Source organism: Mustela nigripes, chromosome 3, assembly GCF_022355385.1.
Source record: "Mustela nigripes isolate SB6536 chromosome 3, MUSNIG.SB6536, whole genome shotgun sequence".
Lineage (NCBI taxonomy): Eukaryota > Metazoa > Chordata > Mammalia > Carnivora > Mustelidae > Mustela > Mustela nigripes.
In genome coordinates, this window is record NC_081559.1 from 41,460,084 (window position 1) to 41,476,913 (window position 16,830).

At 53.5% G+C, this 16,830-nt stretch overlaps 1 protein-coding gene across 1 annotated transcript in view; it reads left to right on the top strand.

The window, feature by feature from the left end:
- SH3BP4 (SH3 domain binding protein 4) overlaps nucleotides 1-16,830 on the top strand; it is an 83,401-nt gene that overhangs the window by 53,289 nt on the left and 13,282 nt on the right. The window contains exon 3 of the mRNA XM_059393771.1: nucleotides 13,257-13,503. Coding sequence (XP_059249754.1) covers nucleotides 13,386-13,503 — 118 coding nt within the window. The 5' untranslated portion in view covers nucleotides 13,257-13,385. The remainder of the gene's footprint in view (nucleotides 1-13,256; nucleotides 13,504-16,830) is intronic.

A 16,830-nucleotide genomic window follows, 5' to 3' on the forward strand; every position in this document is an offset into this window, starting at 1 on the left:
AATAGTGAGATCACGTTTGGGCCAGAAGACATGCAAACCCTCAGTGCCGAGCTGTTGGGGCCTCGTGGCCCGCCAGGCACGGTGGGCCTCCAGGCCTTCGCTCTCGCTGCCTACACGTGCGGGCAGCTGTCAGCCCTCCTTCCCGGGCGCCAGGCCCCGGAGCATCTTTGCCACCGTCCAGGGTCAGCTGGGCTCTCCTGCCTCGTCCGGCTCAGTGTCTCTGGGGTAGCGCCAGTGGCTTCTGCTGCCTTATCTCTCGCCCTCAGTGGCTGTTCTGCTGGGCTCCTAGCAGCTGCTGAAAATTTCTGTCCAGGGTTTTGCCTTCCTGTTTGGTTTCAGCACTGTGACTCCCTGGGGAGTTGACTTGTTCTCCTGAATGTTGTCTTAGTTGGCGCGTGGACTGCTCCAGACTGGCTGGGCCCCCAGAAGGCACTTGACACTGGCTGCCAACTCTGTGGGTGGCGCCCGGGGCGGGGTGGGGGGGGCAGTCTCCCCTGGCCTTGCCCATGGCCGAGCAGCCACCATTCCGTTCTACCCTGCTGTTTCTTCCCTTGCCTCCTGTTTTCCAGTGGTCCGAGCGTGTTCTCAGTTAACCGTGACGCCCAGACACCTCCAGTGTCTCCATGTGAGCAGCTTGTTCCAAAGCTCCAGTTAACTTGGTCTCCACTAAGAAACACCTTTGCAAGGGCCCTGGGGTAACTTGGCAGGAATTTTACAATAATATTGAGGGTGTAGAAGTTTGGTCACCCGTGGCCTGCCGACATCAGACTTCTTCAGGAGTGTGCAGTGAGCAGTCATCAGTGATGGCCAGGCAGTTTGGGATCCTGGAGTGTTCTGAAAGTGTGGAGGCAAGGTCACATTTTTCAGTAGGGCCTGTAACTCTCTCGTTTGGGGCCTTCTGTTTGTTTCTTGGCGTTCAGTTGTATTAGGTGTGGAGACACGAGGAGAGAGAGGCTGGAGATGTTTATCTTCCTGGAGCCACCAAAGCAAAGTACCACAAATCTGGTCGCTGAGAACAACAGAAATTCACTCTCACGGTTCTAGAGGCCAGATGTCTGGGATCTTGGTGTCCTTAGGGCTGGTTCCCTCTGAGGCTGTGGTTCAAGGCCTCTCTCCTCGGTGTGTGGTCGGCTGCCTTCTCCCTGTGTCCTCACATGGTCTCTCTGTGCCCAAATTTCCCCTTTTTGTAAGGACCCCAGTCACAGTGGACGGGGGGCCCACCCTAATCACCTCATCTGAACTTGATCATCCACAAAGATCCTATTTCCGAATAAGGTCACATTTGTAGGCACAGAGGGGAGCCATGCCTCACAGGGGTGGTTCCGTGGTTCAGGCTCCTTACAGAGAGTATTAGAAAAATGGGAACACAGAAGCCTCCACAGCATCACTCCTCCCTGGTCTGGTGGCATTTAGGTTTTCACCAGAGACATTTGTTCCTATGCATGATTTGCTGTGTTATCCTAGAACCCAGACCCACGGTTGGGCCTGAAGTTGCTCTAACCATGGAAATACGGTGCAGCGAGTACCATCAAACCTTCATTCCATGGAACCTGCCATTATAGCAATGGAGATAAAGTTCCCAAAGTGATCAGTGGCTTACAGAGAAATTACAGTGGCTCATTTGATAAAGCACGTGTGAACCCAGCTAGATGCAATCTTTGCCGCGGCAAAATTGCAGCGTTCTGGACCACAATGGTGCAGTTAGGAAGCAGCAAGGCCATGTTAAAAAAGAATGTGTTTCACACAAATTCACAGTACTTGCTGATGGAAAGTAGTACAAGGCTTGTGTGGGCGCTGGGTCATGACGACAGCATCACTTCTTACCTCTGTGGACCGTTGACTGTGCCCCAGGCCCTTTGCACTGTGTGTGGGCATTGTCTGTTGTGTGAACCCTCAATACAGTTGTCCCTTCCTCTTGTGGGAGGGGACAGTCGGGCATACAGAGGTCAGGGTGAGTGTAGCTGCAGTGGTGAGTGGTTAGATGGGTCTTTCTGAAGCAGTGAGCAAGACCCGAGTGGAAAAAGCAGTCAGCAAAGTGAAGTTTTCAGGGACAGAGTTGTCTGCCAGAGGGAACTGTGAGTGCAAGGGTCCTGCGGCAGAAAGGAGGTACACTTGGGAAATGAATGTACCAAGGAAACAAGGTCATGGAGGGCTGGGCAGGGCCAGATCATCCAGTCCCGGTAAGGAGAGTAGATTTCATGGAGTCCCAGTAGATTGGATAGATTTATTCTAAGCACAGGGAGATGCCGCTGGAGAGACTTAATTTGTGAAGAGGCCCCCAGCTGTTCTAAGGAAAGTGGCTTAGCTGTGTGTGTTTGGGGCTGACTGAGGGCTGGGGGGGGGGGGGGAAGGGAACGGGATTTGGGAGACCAGGTGGGAGGCTGCTGTAGTGAGTCAGGGCAGAGAGAAAGTGCTCAGATAGAAGCAGGTAATAGAGAGAAGGGGTCAGATCAGCTCACATTAGCGGCAGAATTGCCTGGATTTGAGGGCAGAGTTGAGTCTTTATGACAGAGAATGTGTGGTCCCCAAAGTTTAATTTATTCTCTGTTCCTTTACAGAAAGAGTTTGCCTCTCTTTGATTTACGCTGCCCTGGGACTCATTTTTAAATAAATGAGCCGAACCGTGTGTCTGGAAGGAAAGAATAAAATATATAAAGGTGTCACTTCTTACCAGTGCCATGCCAACAGAATCCCAGTGGGGTTCCCTTTGTGGGAGAATGACGAGGTGGGAAGACATCTTATTAAATTATTTTAAAGTTCATTTAGAGGGAAAAAATAGGTAAAAATAGCTGATAGGAGACTTCAAAATATCAAAGTGCGAGTCCTTCCAGGTAACCGTGCGTGATCAGACTACCATAGTACAAAAGGCTGATGTGGTTCTAAAAATATGCAGGCTAGTGGCACAGAATAGACCAGCTTCAGACCCCAGGGTCTGCACACATTCGGAATGCACAGAGATGATGACATCACCTCGGTCGGGAGGGGATGAATTAATTGTTGGGGACGCGACAGGGGTGATCGCTTAGCCGTTTGGTAATGAATTTCATAAAGTTCCTCACCGGGCAGCAAAATAAATTTTGTCCATTAGTGTCAGTAGACAGACCACTTTTTTTAAGTTAAGGGGAATAGATGGGAATGTTTATCAGATTTTTCATGGAGGCAGACCTCTCTGTGTTTCAAGGCAAAATCACGAAGGGAAGACGGATATGGCTGCCGAACTGAGACTTGGTCACCAGTTAGGAAGTGGATCTGAGTGTGTGTGACAGTGGGGAAGACAGTGGTGCAGAGAGAATGAAGTGTTAGACTCTCATTGAGCCAAGGATACAAAATAATAGTCCTAAAGAAGGAAGTAAGAAGTAGTAGTTTCAAGATTTTTCTGACTGTCACGGTCCCAGGAATATGAATTTGAACTTCAGTATTCTGTTCGCCACTTGTCCTGTTTAGCTAGGCCTTCCTTAAACTGCTCGGGGCGGGGGGGGTGGGGGGGGTTAACACTCACTGCTGCCTAGAGCCTGAATTGCTGCAACTTCCCAGGAAAGCATCTGGCAATGCTTCACCCTCTGCTGGAAAGTCATGATAAGAGCGTAATCCGAAATGCTGAGGAAGATGAGTTACAAAGATGGTCCTACCACTGGGTCATCTACAGCAGCAAGAATCTGGCTCCAGCTGGGAGAAGCAGGGATCAGGCTGTCCTCCAGCTGCTGGCTCGTTCGGAGCTGGCCCCTTCATGAAAGCATCTGTGTTGACATTCCCTTCTCATGCCCCTTCCCATCAGGCAGCCCGTGTTGGTTGGTTCGCGGCAGGAATGTCCTGGACCTGTCTGTCCAGCATCTGCGTGCATTGGGGGCTGTTTTCTAGCTGGGCTCTTTGGTGGGCTCGGCCCCGTTCTGCCGCCTGTGGAGTCGTGCAAACACCGCACTCATCCCCACGGGACCCTTTTGGCACCCGCTCCTGCTGCCGTGTCTTCAGGATAGGAAAGTCCTGCCTTGAACTTGAGCCTCAGACACGGCGTCTGTGTGTCATCAGTGAGCATGGTCAGTCTGACCGGCCCTGCACGACTGGAAGCCATGTTCTCGTCTCTCCTTGTCTGAAGCTGGCATTTTAATCCGAGTCTCAGAAACAGGCCTCAGGGGGACAGCCCTCTCAATAAAACCAAATAAGCCTCAGTTGACTCATCTGTAAAATGAGCAGCACCGACTAGGTGTCCGCATCCCAGAGGGGTATCTGAGATGAACTTTTTTTTGTTTTTGTTTTTGTTTTTTTTTTTTAAATTTATCTGTTTGAGAGCGAGCTCGAGCAGAGGAGGGGACAGGGAGAGGGAAGCAGACTCCCCGCTGAGCAGAGAGCCCAATGCAAGGCTCAGTCCCAGCACCCCCAGATCCTGACCTGAGCCGAAGGCAGACACTTAACAGACTGAGCCACCCAGGCGCCCCTAACATGAACTTTTCACAAAGCTTTTTAAGGTAACGTGTACTAGAAAAGATATCAGTGTCTCTAAGGGAGATCTTTTTAAAGGATAGACTGGCTTCCTTTTTAAAGCAATAGAAAGCTGCCTTCTTTAAAGTAACTTCCTTAAATAAACTTCAGTTATAAAAGTGTATTGCTCTAAAGAGAAGTACCCGTTTGGTTTTTGTTTTTTTTTTTTTTTTTTAAGAAGACAATGAATCCATGACTAACATTTACAAACCACAGCCCCTTCGAGCGCTGGTGTTTTGATGAGTGTGTTGTGCAGGAGTCCTGCCCCCTGAACAGCAGCCCCAGCCCAGTGAGGGGGCCTCTCTTCTTCGCGATTAGAACAGTTCAGAGATAATTACGCTCGTTCCTCCTGCTCACCGACTGGCGACTGGGTGGGGTTGGTAAGTATTTCTCATCTGGGCTGGTCACAAGACCCCCCCCTCACAGCCCGTCTGCCACCAGCTGCGTCACACGGTGGGCTGGCCTTCCCATGTGACTCCGGGGGGCACAAAGACCTTCTGAACCACCAGACCGCAAACCACCAGACCTTCTGAACCCCATTCTTGAATGAGCAGTCAGCAGGCCACACGTGGGTTACTCTTTGAACCGTCAGCAGCAGCAGGGTCACGGGGTGGATGAAGGGCCGCTATCGGAGCATCCTTGGTGTGATGGGCAGACCAAGAGGTCTGTGGGCTTCGGGTCTCCTGCTTGGCAGGAAGATGTGACGGAACCCCCCTCATTCTCCTCGTGCTGTCGGTGTCCTATATGTGCCCAACAGCTGCATGATCAGGAGGGCAGGAACTGGGTCCCCCATCTGCTGCGCCGTTGGCGGGCCCCCGTGCACACTGGTGCTTGGGAATGGGTTGGCTGAGACATTGGTCCGTTCCGCAGGCAGCATCAGACACAGCATGAGTCAGGCATTGAGCCGAGCCCGGAACAGAGATGGGATTCCACGGGCAAAGGCGCTGTTGGACGGAGGTCCCTCTCAGATGGGCAAGTTTTAATGGGGAGAGACAATAGGACCCCTGTAGGGTCTTCGGGAACGGGTGTAGAGGTAGGGAGCCAGCAGAGTCCGGGAGCTGGCTGGGGGGGGGGGGGGTGGGGGCCCAGGGGGGGGCGGGGGGGGGGGGGGGGGGGGGGGTCTTGGAGCCAGATGAAGGCACAGCGGCTGGGTTTGGTGAGAGTGCTGGAAAGACAGAAGGAGGTGAGATGCAGCTGTGTCCAGCAGGTGGGTGAGTGTGTACAGGGCTGGCAGGACCAGCCGGGGGTTGGCGTTGTCCTACACAGACTGGAGAGAGGAGCCCGGGATAGGTTTTTACCCAAGGAAAGAGTGGGATGGATCTGATTCCCAGAAGGAGCTGTCCCCCAGCTGGGCAGCAGGTCCTTGGTGGGAGGAGGCCTACCCAGTGACTCTCCAGACCCAGAGTGTCCCCTCTGTCACTGGCCAGTGAAACACCATGCCGTCTTGCTGGTTTCCCCGGCCCTCCCTCCTGGGATGATAGAAACAGCAAGTTAGAAATGCAGATGTGCACTACCCTCCCCCCACCCCCAAACACACATACACTGCCCATGGTGCCCTGGGTGATGGTTCCTGATCTGAGACCCCAGGGCTGCTGCCTAGGAGATGCCTAGGACTCAGGACCGGGGTGTGTGATCCTCGCAGCTGGCCTGTGGGGGACTCCGAATGGCAGTAGGCCACTGCCCTCAACTACACTGGATTGTTGAACTTGAAGTGAAGCCCACTCTGGGTGCTGGTAAGTGATGCTAATTCCCTGGGGTCCTCTCCAGCGGAGCCTGCTCTTTGCACCCCCAGCAGGAGGCAGCCCTCTTCTGAGGGTTATTTTCTTGTGCTGAAGGTACCCACAGGCCAGGTTCTCGAAATGAGACTCCTGATGTCAGAAGCCTCCACCACTGTAGTGCAGGAGGTTGGGTTTCGCTGGGCTGGGCTCTCGTAACCAGAGCCTCGGCTATCCCTACCCACTTGAGAGACCTGGAAAGGGGACACTGGTCACGTGCTGGCCTTCCACTTGGGTTCTTACCCACACCAGTAGGGTCAGGGGTCAAGATGCAGAAAACCAGGGAGCTGGTTTGCAGACTGAGCAGTCGGCTCCAGGGCCGTTGGCCTCGGAGGGAAAGAGGTGGTGGGGATGTTTGTGGACAGACGGAGACAGAGGCTCTGCCTGGCCTTGCTGGGTCACTGCCAGCCCCGCCTTATGGTGTCCTTAGAGTGACTGTGAGAGAGCTCAGGCCCGACGGGCTCATGGGCATGCCTGTGGGCTTCTCTGCAGCCAGCCCCAGGGGATCAGAGCCCCAGTGTGTTGGGGCTCTAGGCAGCCACTGACAGGGAGACAGGGTCAGCCAGGGACGGTGTCTCTGAATTATTGTGACTCTCCAGAGCTCACTGTCGTTTGGGGAGTGAGCAGGGAGAGCAGACGGCATGGAGTTTCTGTCGAAGGTCTGGTGGCTGAAATCACCCAGAGCAGGTTGAAACTCATGTTTTCTTTTTAACCTGGAGGAAATCTGATGCAACCAACACGCCACTCTTACTCCAGAAATGAAAATCAAATGTGGGGATGAGTCATCGCCAGGAAGGCGCGAACTGAATTCGCCAGGGAGGAACCCAGAGCAGGCAGCATGTCCTGTTGCTCCTGCACCTTTGGGTCAGGGGACCCTGGGCGGGGTGGGTCACTGCACCCCGGGGCCCTGAGTAAGGGACCCCGCAGATGCTCAGGCTCTTAGGTTACTCCTGGTGGCCTTGTGTTTGCCAACGTTCTGGGGCGGCTCGCTGGCGGATCAGCCCCCACACGACCGTTCTGTGATTCTGGAAGCCGAGGCAAGGGCGGGTCGGCACGGGCAGCTGAAGGCTTGTTTGTAGGTTCTCCAGTCTGAAAATAATTCTGTGTGAGTACGGCGACACTGTTGTCTTCGCAGATCAGCCTCCTCGTTCCTGGGGAGGAGCCAGGACCAGGCTCTTTTCTCCCCTCATGAATCAGCCTTTATACTCAAGCAAAGAAAAACTCATTAGTTGTGAGTCAGACACAAGTAAGCTTTATGCCCCTCCTGTCTTCCCAGACCTGACTTCTATCAAGAGGGTGGAGAGTGGCTTCCGGGGTGCAGGCGTGGCATGGGAAGGATGGGGGCCGGAGAGGGGGTGGAGTGGTTCCTCCCACCCTTCAGAGAGTTCCAGAGGTCCTGGGCCAGCCACCCTGGGCACGGGTGCATGCCGCTGCAGGGTGTCCTAGAGAAGTGACCCACCCTGGGGGAGGTTGGCAGGACTTGGAGGCCAGGCCATCCGGGCACGTCTGAGGTGCCACCCAGGGAGCCCATCGGTGATTAGTAGGGGTGTGTAGCTTAGATTTCCAAAACAGACTAGAATTCCTAAATTTCACCCGGCATTGTATAATCGAGTCACAAGGCCATCAGGGGACACTAGACATTCACTGGGGATTTTGACTCTTTAAAAGACGAGAGAGATTATCCCAGGGATACTTGTGAAAATATCTCTGAAGCATTTGTCTTAAATTTTTTAAATATTTTATTTATTTATTTATTTAGAGAGAGAGAGAGCAGGGGGAGTGGAAGAGGGAGAGAGAGAGAACCCTGGGCAGACTCCACGCTGAGCATAGACCCCAGTGCAGGGCTCAGTCCCATGACTCTCAGATCGCAACCCAAGCCGAAATCAAGAGTCTGACACTTAACTGACTGTGTTACCTGGGCACCCCCTTTGTCTTATTAAAACAGAATTCATCATTGGTGATCAGTGCAGGTCTCACTGCAGAAGGGGGGACAGAAGCAGAGCGAGTCCTATGGCCTCCTGGAGCTTACTTACATTCTCTTGGAGAAATTGGGCTGGTCACAGGAAAGCACAGGATCCGTGGTGTTGATAAGGAAGATAGGGAAAGAGGGTGGAGTTAGGGGTATTGCTGCTGTAGCAGATGCCTGTCCTGTTCATTAGGTGACATTTGAGTAAGGCCTGGATGAAGTGAGGGATCAGGTCTGGTGAAACCTAGGCATGGGCCTCCGAGGTGAGGAGATAGCAGGTGCAAAGGCCCTGAGGAAGCACTTCAGGAGAAGCAAGGACCCATAATAGGAGGCCTTGAGGGCACCGTAAATACACTCAGAGCTTTCGGAGGGTTGGTTGTGAGCCGAGTCCAAACTTGTAAAAACATTCTGACGGCTCACTGAGGGGCAGGCTCAGTGGACTTGGTGGAAAGGAGCCGATTACTGTAATTGTGGAAGTGCTGAGGTCAGGTGGAGGTCATGTTCTAACTGGGCTGCTGGGGAGGGAGACCAGGCTTTTTTGGCTGGGTGAACATGCCATTCAGCCGCGACAGATGGTGAAGACTGGAGGAGGCTTGGGGCAGCCCCCGAGCAGGATTTGGACCTGGGAGGTTCAGGACGGACGCCCCTCAGTCTTCAGGAGACCCTCAGTGAGCTGGGTCTGGGGTCCAGGGGTCACATGTTTGCTGAGCAAGAACCTGGCCGTGTCTCCGTGGCCCGTGAGGAGGCTCAGCTGCTTGGGCATTTGACCCTGTGGCTCCTTTGAGCTTTTCCCAGTCCAAGGGGAATGCATGTGCATGTTCCTGACCATGTCTGGGAAGGCAGGTAATGAATGTTCCCTAATACTGCTTTCCTAGGGCTTTTTGGTTTGATTGCAAGCATTTTAAAACACGTATGTAAATGGAAAAATAACAAAAATAAAGTAGTAAGTAATTTAAAAATAATAAAATGGGGAATCGTGGGAACTACCTTGGGTAGATAGTAAAATGTTGAGTAAATACAGTACTCGCTAGCAGTCGTATTCTATGCTATAAAATAAAGTCCTGCATCTTCACAAACTCCATATTAAACAGATCTGAGCCTTGTGTCCTTTCCCCCGACATGACTTTTCTGGTACAGCAGGGACTGACTCAGGAGGCCTGCTCCGTGAGCCCCAGCGACTTGAACTTGGAGCTCGGGGACACGGATTGCAGGTCGGCGCCCAGCGCATGAGTCAGCGGAGAAGCCTGCGGGCCTGTGGGCGGGAGGGTGGAGGGAGAGGGTGGAGGGGGAGGACCGGTTTCCTGGAGGCACAGGTGAGGGGCGTGCGTTCCGGGAGCAGGCGCTGAGCAACACGGGGCACCCTGGAGAGGCAGCGGGCCACGCGGGGCCACAGACTCACCTGGGTGTGGAGGTCAGTGAAGCCTGGAAGGGCAGGTGGGAACCGAGTGGCGGAGGGCCCCGAATGCTGGGGCAGGGCTCCGAATGCTGGGGCAGGGCCGTCTGACTTTGCTGATCTAAAAGCAGGGAGCTGTCCTGCACAGTTGAGCGGGACAGTGACGGGGCCTGGAAGGACAGTTTGGGAGCCAAGGGCCCCTGATGGAAGGGGCAGCGGACGAAATTGGGTCCCACGGTCGCTGGCAGCGAAGGCCCGGTGTGCTCTAGGTTTGGAAAGAAGTGGTTGTTAGCAAGTGGGTAGAGCACGGAGCGGTTTGCTGGCCGCCGCCTCTTGAACAGGTCCCCCCAGACATCTCTGCACGCCGGGCTCTGGCACGGGTGGAGGTGACGAGCCGCTCTGCGAGCTCTCACCCTGATGGTGTCGGGTCAGAGAAGGTTCCAGGAAGAGAGTCTGCCAGGCTTGCCCAGGGGAGCAGGGGGGCTGCCCGCTTTGCTGTGAGGTAACATCCCCGAGGGCAGGGGCGAGGGTCGGGCCTTGTCTGAGGATGGAGTCCCGCATGCCTGAAGGAAAAATGGCCATTCTGGGCCTCCCACAGGGCCCTGAGCCCCATGGGACCGATGCCCCTGTCCCACAGGAGCAGCCGTGTGAGTGAGCGCACTGAGGCTCGGTGGGCACGCGGTGCCGCCGGCTGTCCGGCGATCACTTCCGTGTTGTGGCTTCGCTCTGGCCGATGAAGTGAGGTGGTCAGAACCGTACGGCTAGTGGCTCTCCTGCTCCTTGAATGGCTCCTCTATTTCTAAAAAGACTACGGATCTCTTTATGTCACTGCTAACCCCTTTTCCTGGTTCTGCACTGGCTCAGGGCAAAAACTATGTCCCCATCCCCAAGGAACAGAAACCGCTGTCTCCTGAAATTCCGGTGGGGTCCAGTGATGCTTTCTGCTCTGCCCACCCCTGAGGCCCTGATTCACCTGCAGGCTACCTTCCCCGTGGTGATAAGGAATGCAGGAATCCTGTCGCTCTTAGCATGTTTATCTCTAGTTCTTTAGGGTTTTTTTTTGTTGTTGTTGTTGTTGTTTTTAAGATTTTATTTATTTATATGACAGAGAGATCAAGAGCAGGCAGGGAGGCAGACAAAGTTAGAGGCGGAAGCAAGCTCCCTGCCAAGCAGAGAGCCTGTTGCAGGATTTGATCCCAGGACCTCGAGATCATGACCTGATTCGAAGGCAAAGGCCTAACCCACTGAGCCACCCAGGCGCCCCTGTTTATCTCTAGTTTTATCTGCCAACCTGCGGATTCTTCAGGTGCTCCCTGGGAAGCTTAGTCCTGTTCTGTAGGAGCCTCCCGGGACTGGCTCCCACTGTCCCCACCCTGGATTAAATCAGACCCCACCAACTCCCCTCCAGGACTCCGAGGGAGGTGGGGCTCATCCAGGGGCTCCCAGCCCGTCACCACGGGCACCTGCATCCCACCCGCCTTCCCGGGACTCCCCCAGCCAGCCTCGGGGGTCCTTGGGCCGCACCAGCATGGGAGTGGAGGCACCGCTTTGCAGTAATGTCTCACGACGGTGCCCGTTTCGACTTTTCTTTTAAACCCTCCATGAAATAATTTCTTGTGGCCGCAAGTGGAAAATCAGCTAATATACATTGAAAAAGAGTGGCAGGGCAGGTGTGCAGCCACCTCCTTGTTCTGGGTCTGTCTGGAAGCTTGGTCAGAATGGACTCTTCTGAGAGACGCCTGGGCCCCCTTTTCTCAAGCAGACCTGTGCTGGGGCCCGTGTGTCCTGAACAGGAACTCCATAACGAGGAGTGCATGGACGGGTTTGTGGGGAGGATGTGGTGGGCGCAGCAGGGAGAGCATCGAGCATCCTTTGGCACAAGTATGGTCCAGAGCACTTGCCCTCCTGCTCACCCAGCCCTCGGAGCAGCTCTGCACCAGGTGGGGAGCCCCTCACGGGATTTCACAGCTCACTGGCTTTCCCCCCGACCCCACCCGCAGTTTCTTTGGCTGTGTCTGTCTGCGGTTTCTACCTGTCCTACTCGGGCCCCGCTCCCCACATATGAGTCCCATTTCCAGCAAGTGAAACTCGTCTTTCAGGTCGGAAGGATTTTCACATTCTCTCGTCTCAGTGATGTAGATTCACAGTATGGTTTCTTTCTGTGCTGCCCCGAGGTGGGCTTTGCTTGCCTTCCGGTGGCCCCTGTCTCTGGCCTGGGGGGCCGGTCTCTACGTCCAGCTCGGTGCCACCTTCCCTCCAAGAGCATTCTGCGGAGAAAGGCGGTATTCTGTGGGGGAGAAGGAAAGAACTCGTCCAGGAGCCACGGCTCCTGTGGGTCATGCTGAGCCAGGCTCAGGACAGCCGAGGTCCTGGAGGTGAGGGCGTGGACTGTCTTTGAGCCCTGATCCTTGTTCCATGCACCTTACAAGGATCATATTTATACTTCGCACAAATCAGTCAGGATGGTTCAGTCGTCACCCCGCATGACAAGTACAAAAACTGAGCGTTGGTGGAGTTCAACATTGAACACAGGCCGTCCCCATCCCCACGAAGGGGGGGTGTGGGCTGGCAAGGCTGGGTGTGCCCCCTGCACGGTGGGCGCTCAGCCTGGCCTGCTGCGTGCAGAGCGTGGGGGAAGGACGGCCATGGACGATCCCCCACCCCCGGGGCCCTCCAGGTCCCTCCGACGAGTGAAGGCAGCGCACCTGGGCCAGAGGCCACCTTCCCAGCCGTCTCTGGATAGCGTAGGCAAGGAGCAGCCAGGTTACGTGACCCCTGTTACCATTGCGTGAAGTTTGCCTGCCCTCAAGGTGCTCTTTTGCCGTTTCCCTTGAAGGGCGTGGGGAATTCGCTGCTTTGAAATTGGCTCCTGCCCGTGGGCTGGTGAGGGTGTGCCCGTGGCCAGTCACGTCCCAATCTCCAGAATCCTCCTTTGTGCTCCTTCCAGAAAGAGACAGGCCTTAGAGCCATGATTCGTGTGCTCCATGCACAGACATTCTCGGGCGGCTGGCCGAGTCTGTGTACCACGGCTTCACCTGCGCACGGTACCCAGGGGTGACTTAGAGGCAGAGATGGCTGTGTGTGTGTTTTATTTGGGGTTGTTGTTTGTTAGGGATCCAGGGAGGATTTCAGGGGAGAGTGTGAGCAGGGAGCAATCCCCCCCCGACCCCGCTATGTGGGGCCACAAGAGGCACCTGGGAGCTCCTTTCCCAGGTGTGGGAGCCACAGCAGGAACTGTGCCAAGAATGGGACCAGCCGCTATCAGGACAGACGGATTTATTTCTTCTTTCCCAGACCCTGAAACTGGCTGTGTGGACCATGCAAATCCTGTCTGTCCTCCTCTTTCACTGTGATAAGCAGGCTGGCCAGGGGCTAGAACAAATGTCCCAAACCCTGTTGTGCCCCAGGGTGCAGACAGCAGGCCAGGAAACACGGGCTGGCTCTGTGCGCCGACAGGACTGATGAGATGGACGTAAGGTGCCCAGAGAATCCAGGGAGGAAGCCCTACTCTGCTCTCCTGGGCTGGGATGCGTTTTATAGGAACAGCCTCTGGAAGAAAGAGGATTCCCATTTCCTATAAAATTACTGTTCAACCCATGTTCACTTGCTCAAGGGACGTTCTCTTGTTTTCCTCCCCCGCCTTCAGGAAGAAGCTCATTGCCAAGTTGACCCCATCCCACGGCATGGTTGCCTGAGAAGAGCTTCGGCAGGCGCCGGGGGTACCTGGAGGAAGAGCGATGAAACCTTAGCCGTCCCCCCGGGCAGATAGTTCGAGATGGCAGCTCAGCGGATCCGAGCTGCCAACTCCAGCGGTCTCCCTCGGTGCAAGTCCGAGGGGACCCTGATTGACCTGAGCGAAGGGTTTTCAGAAGCGAGCTTTAATGATGTCAAAGGTGAGCTCACAGGGTACCCTGGGTGGCTCAGTGGGTTAAGCCTCTGCCTTTGGCTCAGGTCATGATCTCGGTCCTCGGATTGAGCCCCGCATCGGCCTCCCTGCTCAGCGGGGAGACTGCTTCCTCCTCTCTCTGCCTAACTCTCTGCCTACTTGTGATCTCTGCCTGTCAAATAAATCAAAATCTTTAAAAAAAAAAAAAATGTGAGCTCGTGGGGACAAAACTGTGGCTGGGGGAAGCAGATTGGGGTTTGCAGGTGCTCAGAGACCCAAGGACTTCTCTGCCTTAAAGGCTGCCAAGTTCCCAGTTAAACTTTAGCTCTCTAAACTTCACCGACCATAAATCCAGCCTTAGAACAATAACCACTTATCTTGGGTTTTTTTATTTTTTTGGTGTGTTGGGAGGTTTTGAATATTGCCCTTAGTAATACAACTTCTTCATGCAGAATGTGTTTGTGTTTTCTCTTGTTGAGAGTTTTGGTGACATTAAGGTAGGGAGCTGGGTGCTCAGGATACTTGGGGGAAGGACAGAGTATGGCCAGCCAAGGAAATATTCAGAGCTGCTACAGAAGAAAAGGTGGTCTGGGACTGGGGTCAGCAAGCTCCCCCTATGAGGGTCACCCACAGCATACTGTAGTTCTCGCAGGCCCCAAGGGTGCCACCGCAGCTATTCCACTGCTGTTGCAGCTCGAAAGCAGTCAGAGTAGACCGTAAGCAGTGGACACGGCTGTGTTGCAATAAAACTTTATTGACAAAAACAGCAAAGGGGCCGTTGTTGGCCAATCCTTGCTGTAGAGGTGGCCCCAGGGGTGAATCACCCTGAGCCTCTGGTTTTCTCTAACAGCCATTTACAGCTGGGTCGGTGAGGTGGGTGATGGGTACTCGTGGGTCGTTTTCTTCCGGGAAGTCCCCTCTGACCTTAGTACGTGCTTCCATCCAGCAGCTTCCCTACGGCGTTCACCACAGCATGTTCGTTACCCACTGGGCCATCCAGAGTACGAGCTGAACAGTGGGAGCTGCTCTTGGCCTTCATAGCTTTAGCCCCTAGTGCTTAATGAATAGTCCTTGAGCCAAACTTCTCTCTCCCTGCTAACACTGTGGCCCTCTTCCCTGTTGTCCTAAAAACCATATGCTCCCCGTTGTGTCTTCCTAATCGCTTTTCCCTTCACTGTATCCTCAACTTCTTCCTCTTCCGGTCTGTGCTTTATGCTTGGAGCCCTGGGCATTGCGTTTAATGTTCTTCACACGAACAGACTGGCAAAGGAGGTCAGGAGATTTTTATTAGTAAGAGCGGCACTGTTATCAGGAATTGCCATAAATAATGGGACCCTTCGTTTTTCACAGGCTGGTAAAGGGCATCGTCTTCTTACTTGATAACCCAGCTAATCATGCTTAAAGGTAGAAACGGAGAGCATCATTTTGTGGGATTTGGGCTGGGGTCTTGAAATAGGAGAGCTGAATTTTTTAGACAATGACGATGACTTGAGAGGTGTTAGGGACCTAACAGAACACCATGGATATGGGGAAAAGACAAACGAGACAGCCCGGGATGCCAGCTTGGCTGGTCAGCCGAGGGCATGATGCCCACAGAGCCGCTGGACCCACTTCCCAAGGCAGCTCTGCCCGATGGACAACAGGCTTCAAGGTGGGGATTTGTTGCAGCCAAACGGCCCTCTGTGAAGCCTTCCACCCCCTCATTAGCGTTCCACCTGCACCAGAACTGAGGCAACGGGGTAAAAACTGTAGGACTCGGTGCTTTGTGACACACAGGGATTTTTTTTGTATTAAAATCAGGATAGCTGTAAATCTGGACAGTGCTCCTCAGAATTCATTAAGATAGGATTTGATAAGGATTCTTCTGCATTTGATTGGGTGGAAGCCCACCTGGTGTCCCCGGGTGCCCGGTGACAGGTGACTGATGGAGGGACCCGTCTGGAAGACGCTCACACCAGAGTCCTCCTCCACAGAGGGGAGCGGCCCAGCAGGGAAGAGCACCATTTCCCACTGGGTGAGCTGGATCCTTGAGTGAAATGTGTTACTCCTTCTTTGCTAAGGAGAGTGCTTGGAATTTTAAGTGAGCCCACTTTTGTTCTTCAGTCTGGTGAAACTAAAGTGATAATTTGCACTGATACATTTTCTTAGGCTAATACACAAAGCCTGCTTAATAGCTTTGGGGTTTTAATTTTAAAAATATCACTCTAAGGGAATTGTTGCGGGGAACATAATAGGGATATAACTTCTGAGGTAGTCTAACAAGATTTTAATAGCTGGCAAGCTCTTGGATTTTCATTGGGTTTTCATTTTTATGTGACATTTTCATTAGATGTGTCAAAGAAACAAAAAGTGGTTTATATTACTGGAGACGGTGCCTGGAAAACAAACGGAGAAAGATCCTTTTGTCCCCTGACCCCAGCCTGACCCATCCCCTGTCCCGCCACCTCTGCCTCAAAGGCATTCTCTTTTTCTTAGCTGTTTTATTCATTCCCCTCCCTTCACTGTAAGCGATTTGTTTGGGGCACACCCAGGGAGAACACCTTGGCCCCGTAAGATGGATAAAGGCTCTCTGTCACGTGCCTGCAAGATGAACATTCATCCCAAGAATATTGGTTGAACACCTGCTATGTGACAGGCTGTCTTCCAGGATTATCACTGTGAGCAAAACAGACCCTAAGGGAGCTTCCATCCTAATGGGGCAACATAGTCCTCCCCACAGAAAAAAGTGTATGTATATGATGTATCATTTAATGGAAGTGCCATGGAGAAAATAAAATTAGGAGGGGGTAGATAGGTCCACTTGAACATAATAACCCTTTGTGGGTCCTTACCTGGGGCTAAGCATCTTTATGCTAAGGGCGCTATCAGAAAACCTTATCTTCAGCAGAGTCCACTGAGGGAAGAATCTTAGTTCCTGAGGCCACACGGCTTCTCAAGGTCTGGATTACAGCCGAGGCACAGTGAGCCCAGGGCCAGATTCCCTGCCAGCACTGCACACGGAGGGTGGGAGGTGACGGCCTTAGCCGCCCAGGTTATAGCCCTCTAGATACCCCTCTAACCTGGTTCATGGAAATAGGAACTTCCTGCTTTATTTTCCAAGACTTGGCTAAGGAAATTCAATTCAGTTTTCATTATTTGTTTTCAGAGGAAAAGGAAACCGGCCGAAGGTGTTCTAGAGGGCCCGTTGGATAGACCAGAGCATGTGTTGACTTAATCGTGTGTTAGAGACGATGCGGGGGTAGTTCCACTAAACACACGGGCCTGTCTTCCAGTTGTTAGTTGCAGGACCCCAGAATATTAACAACCTCTGTGACACAAGGCACACTTGGGGTGG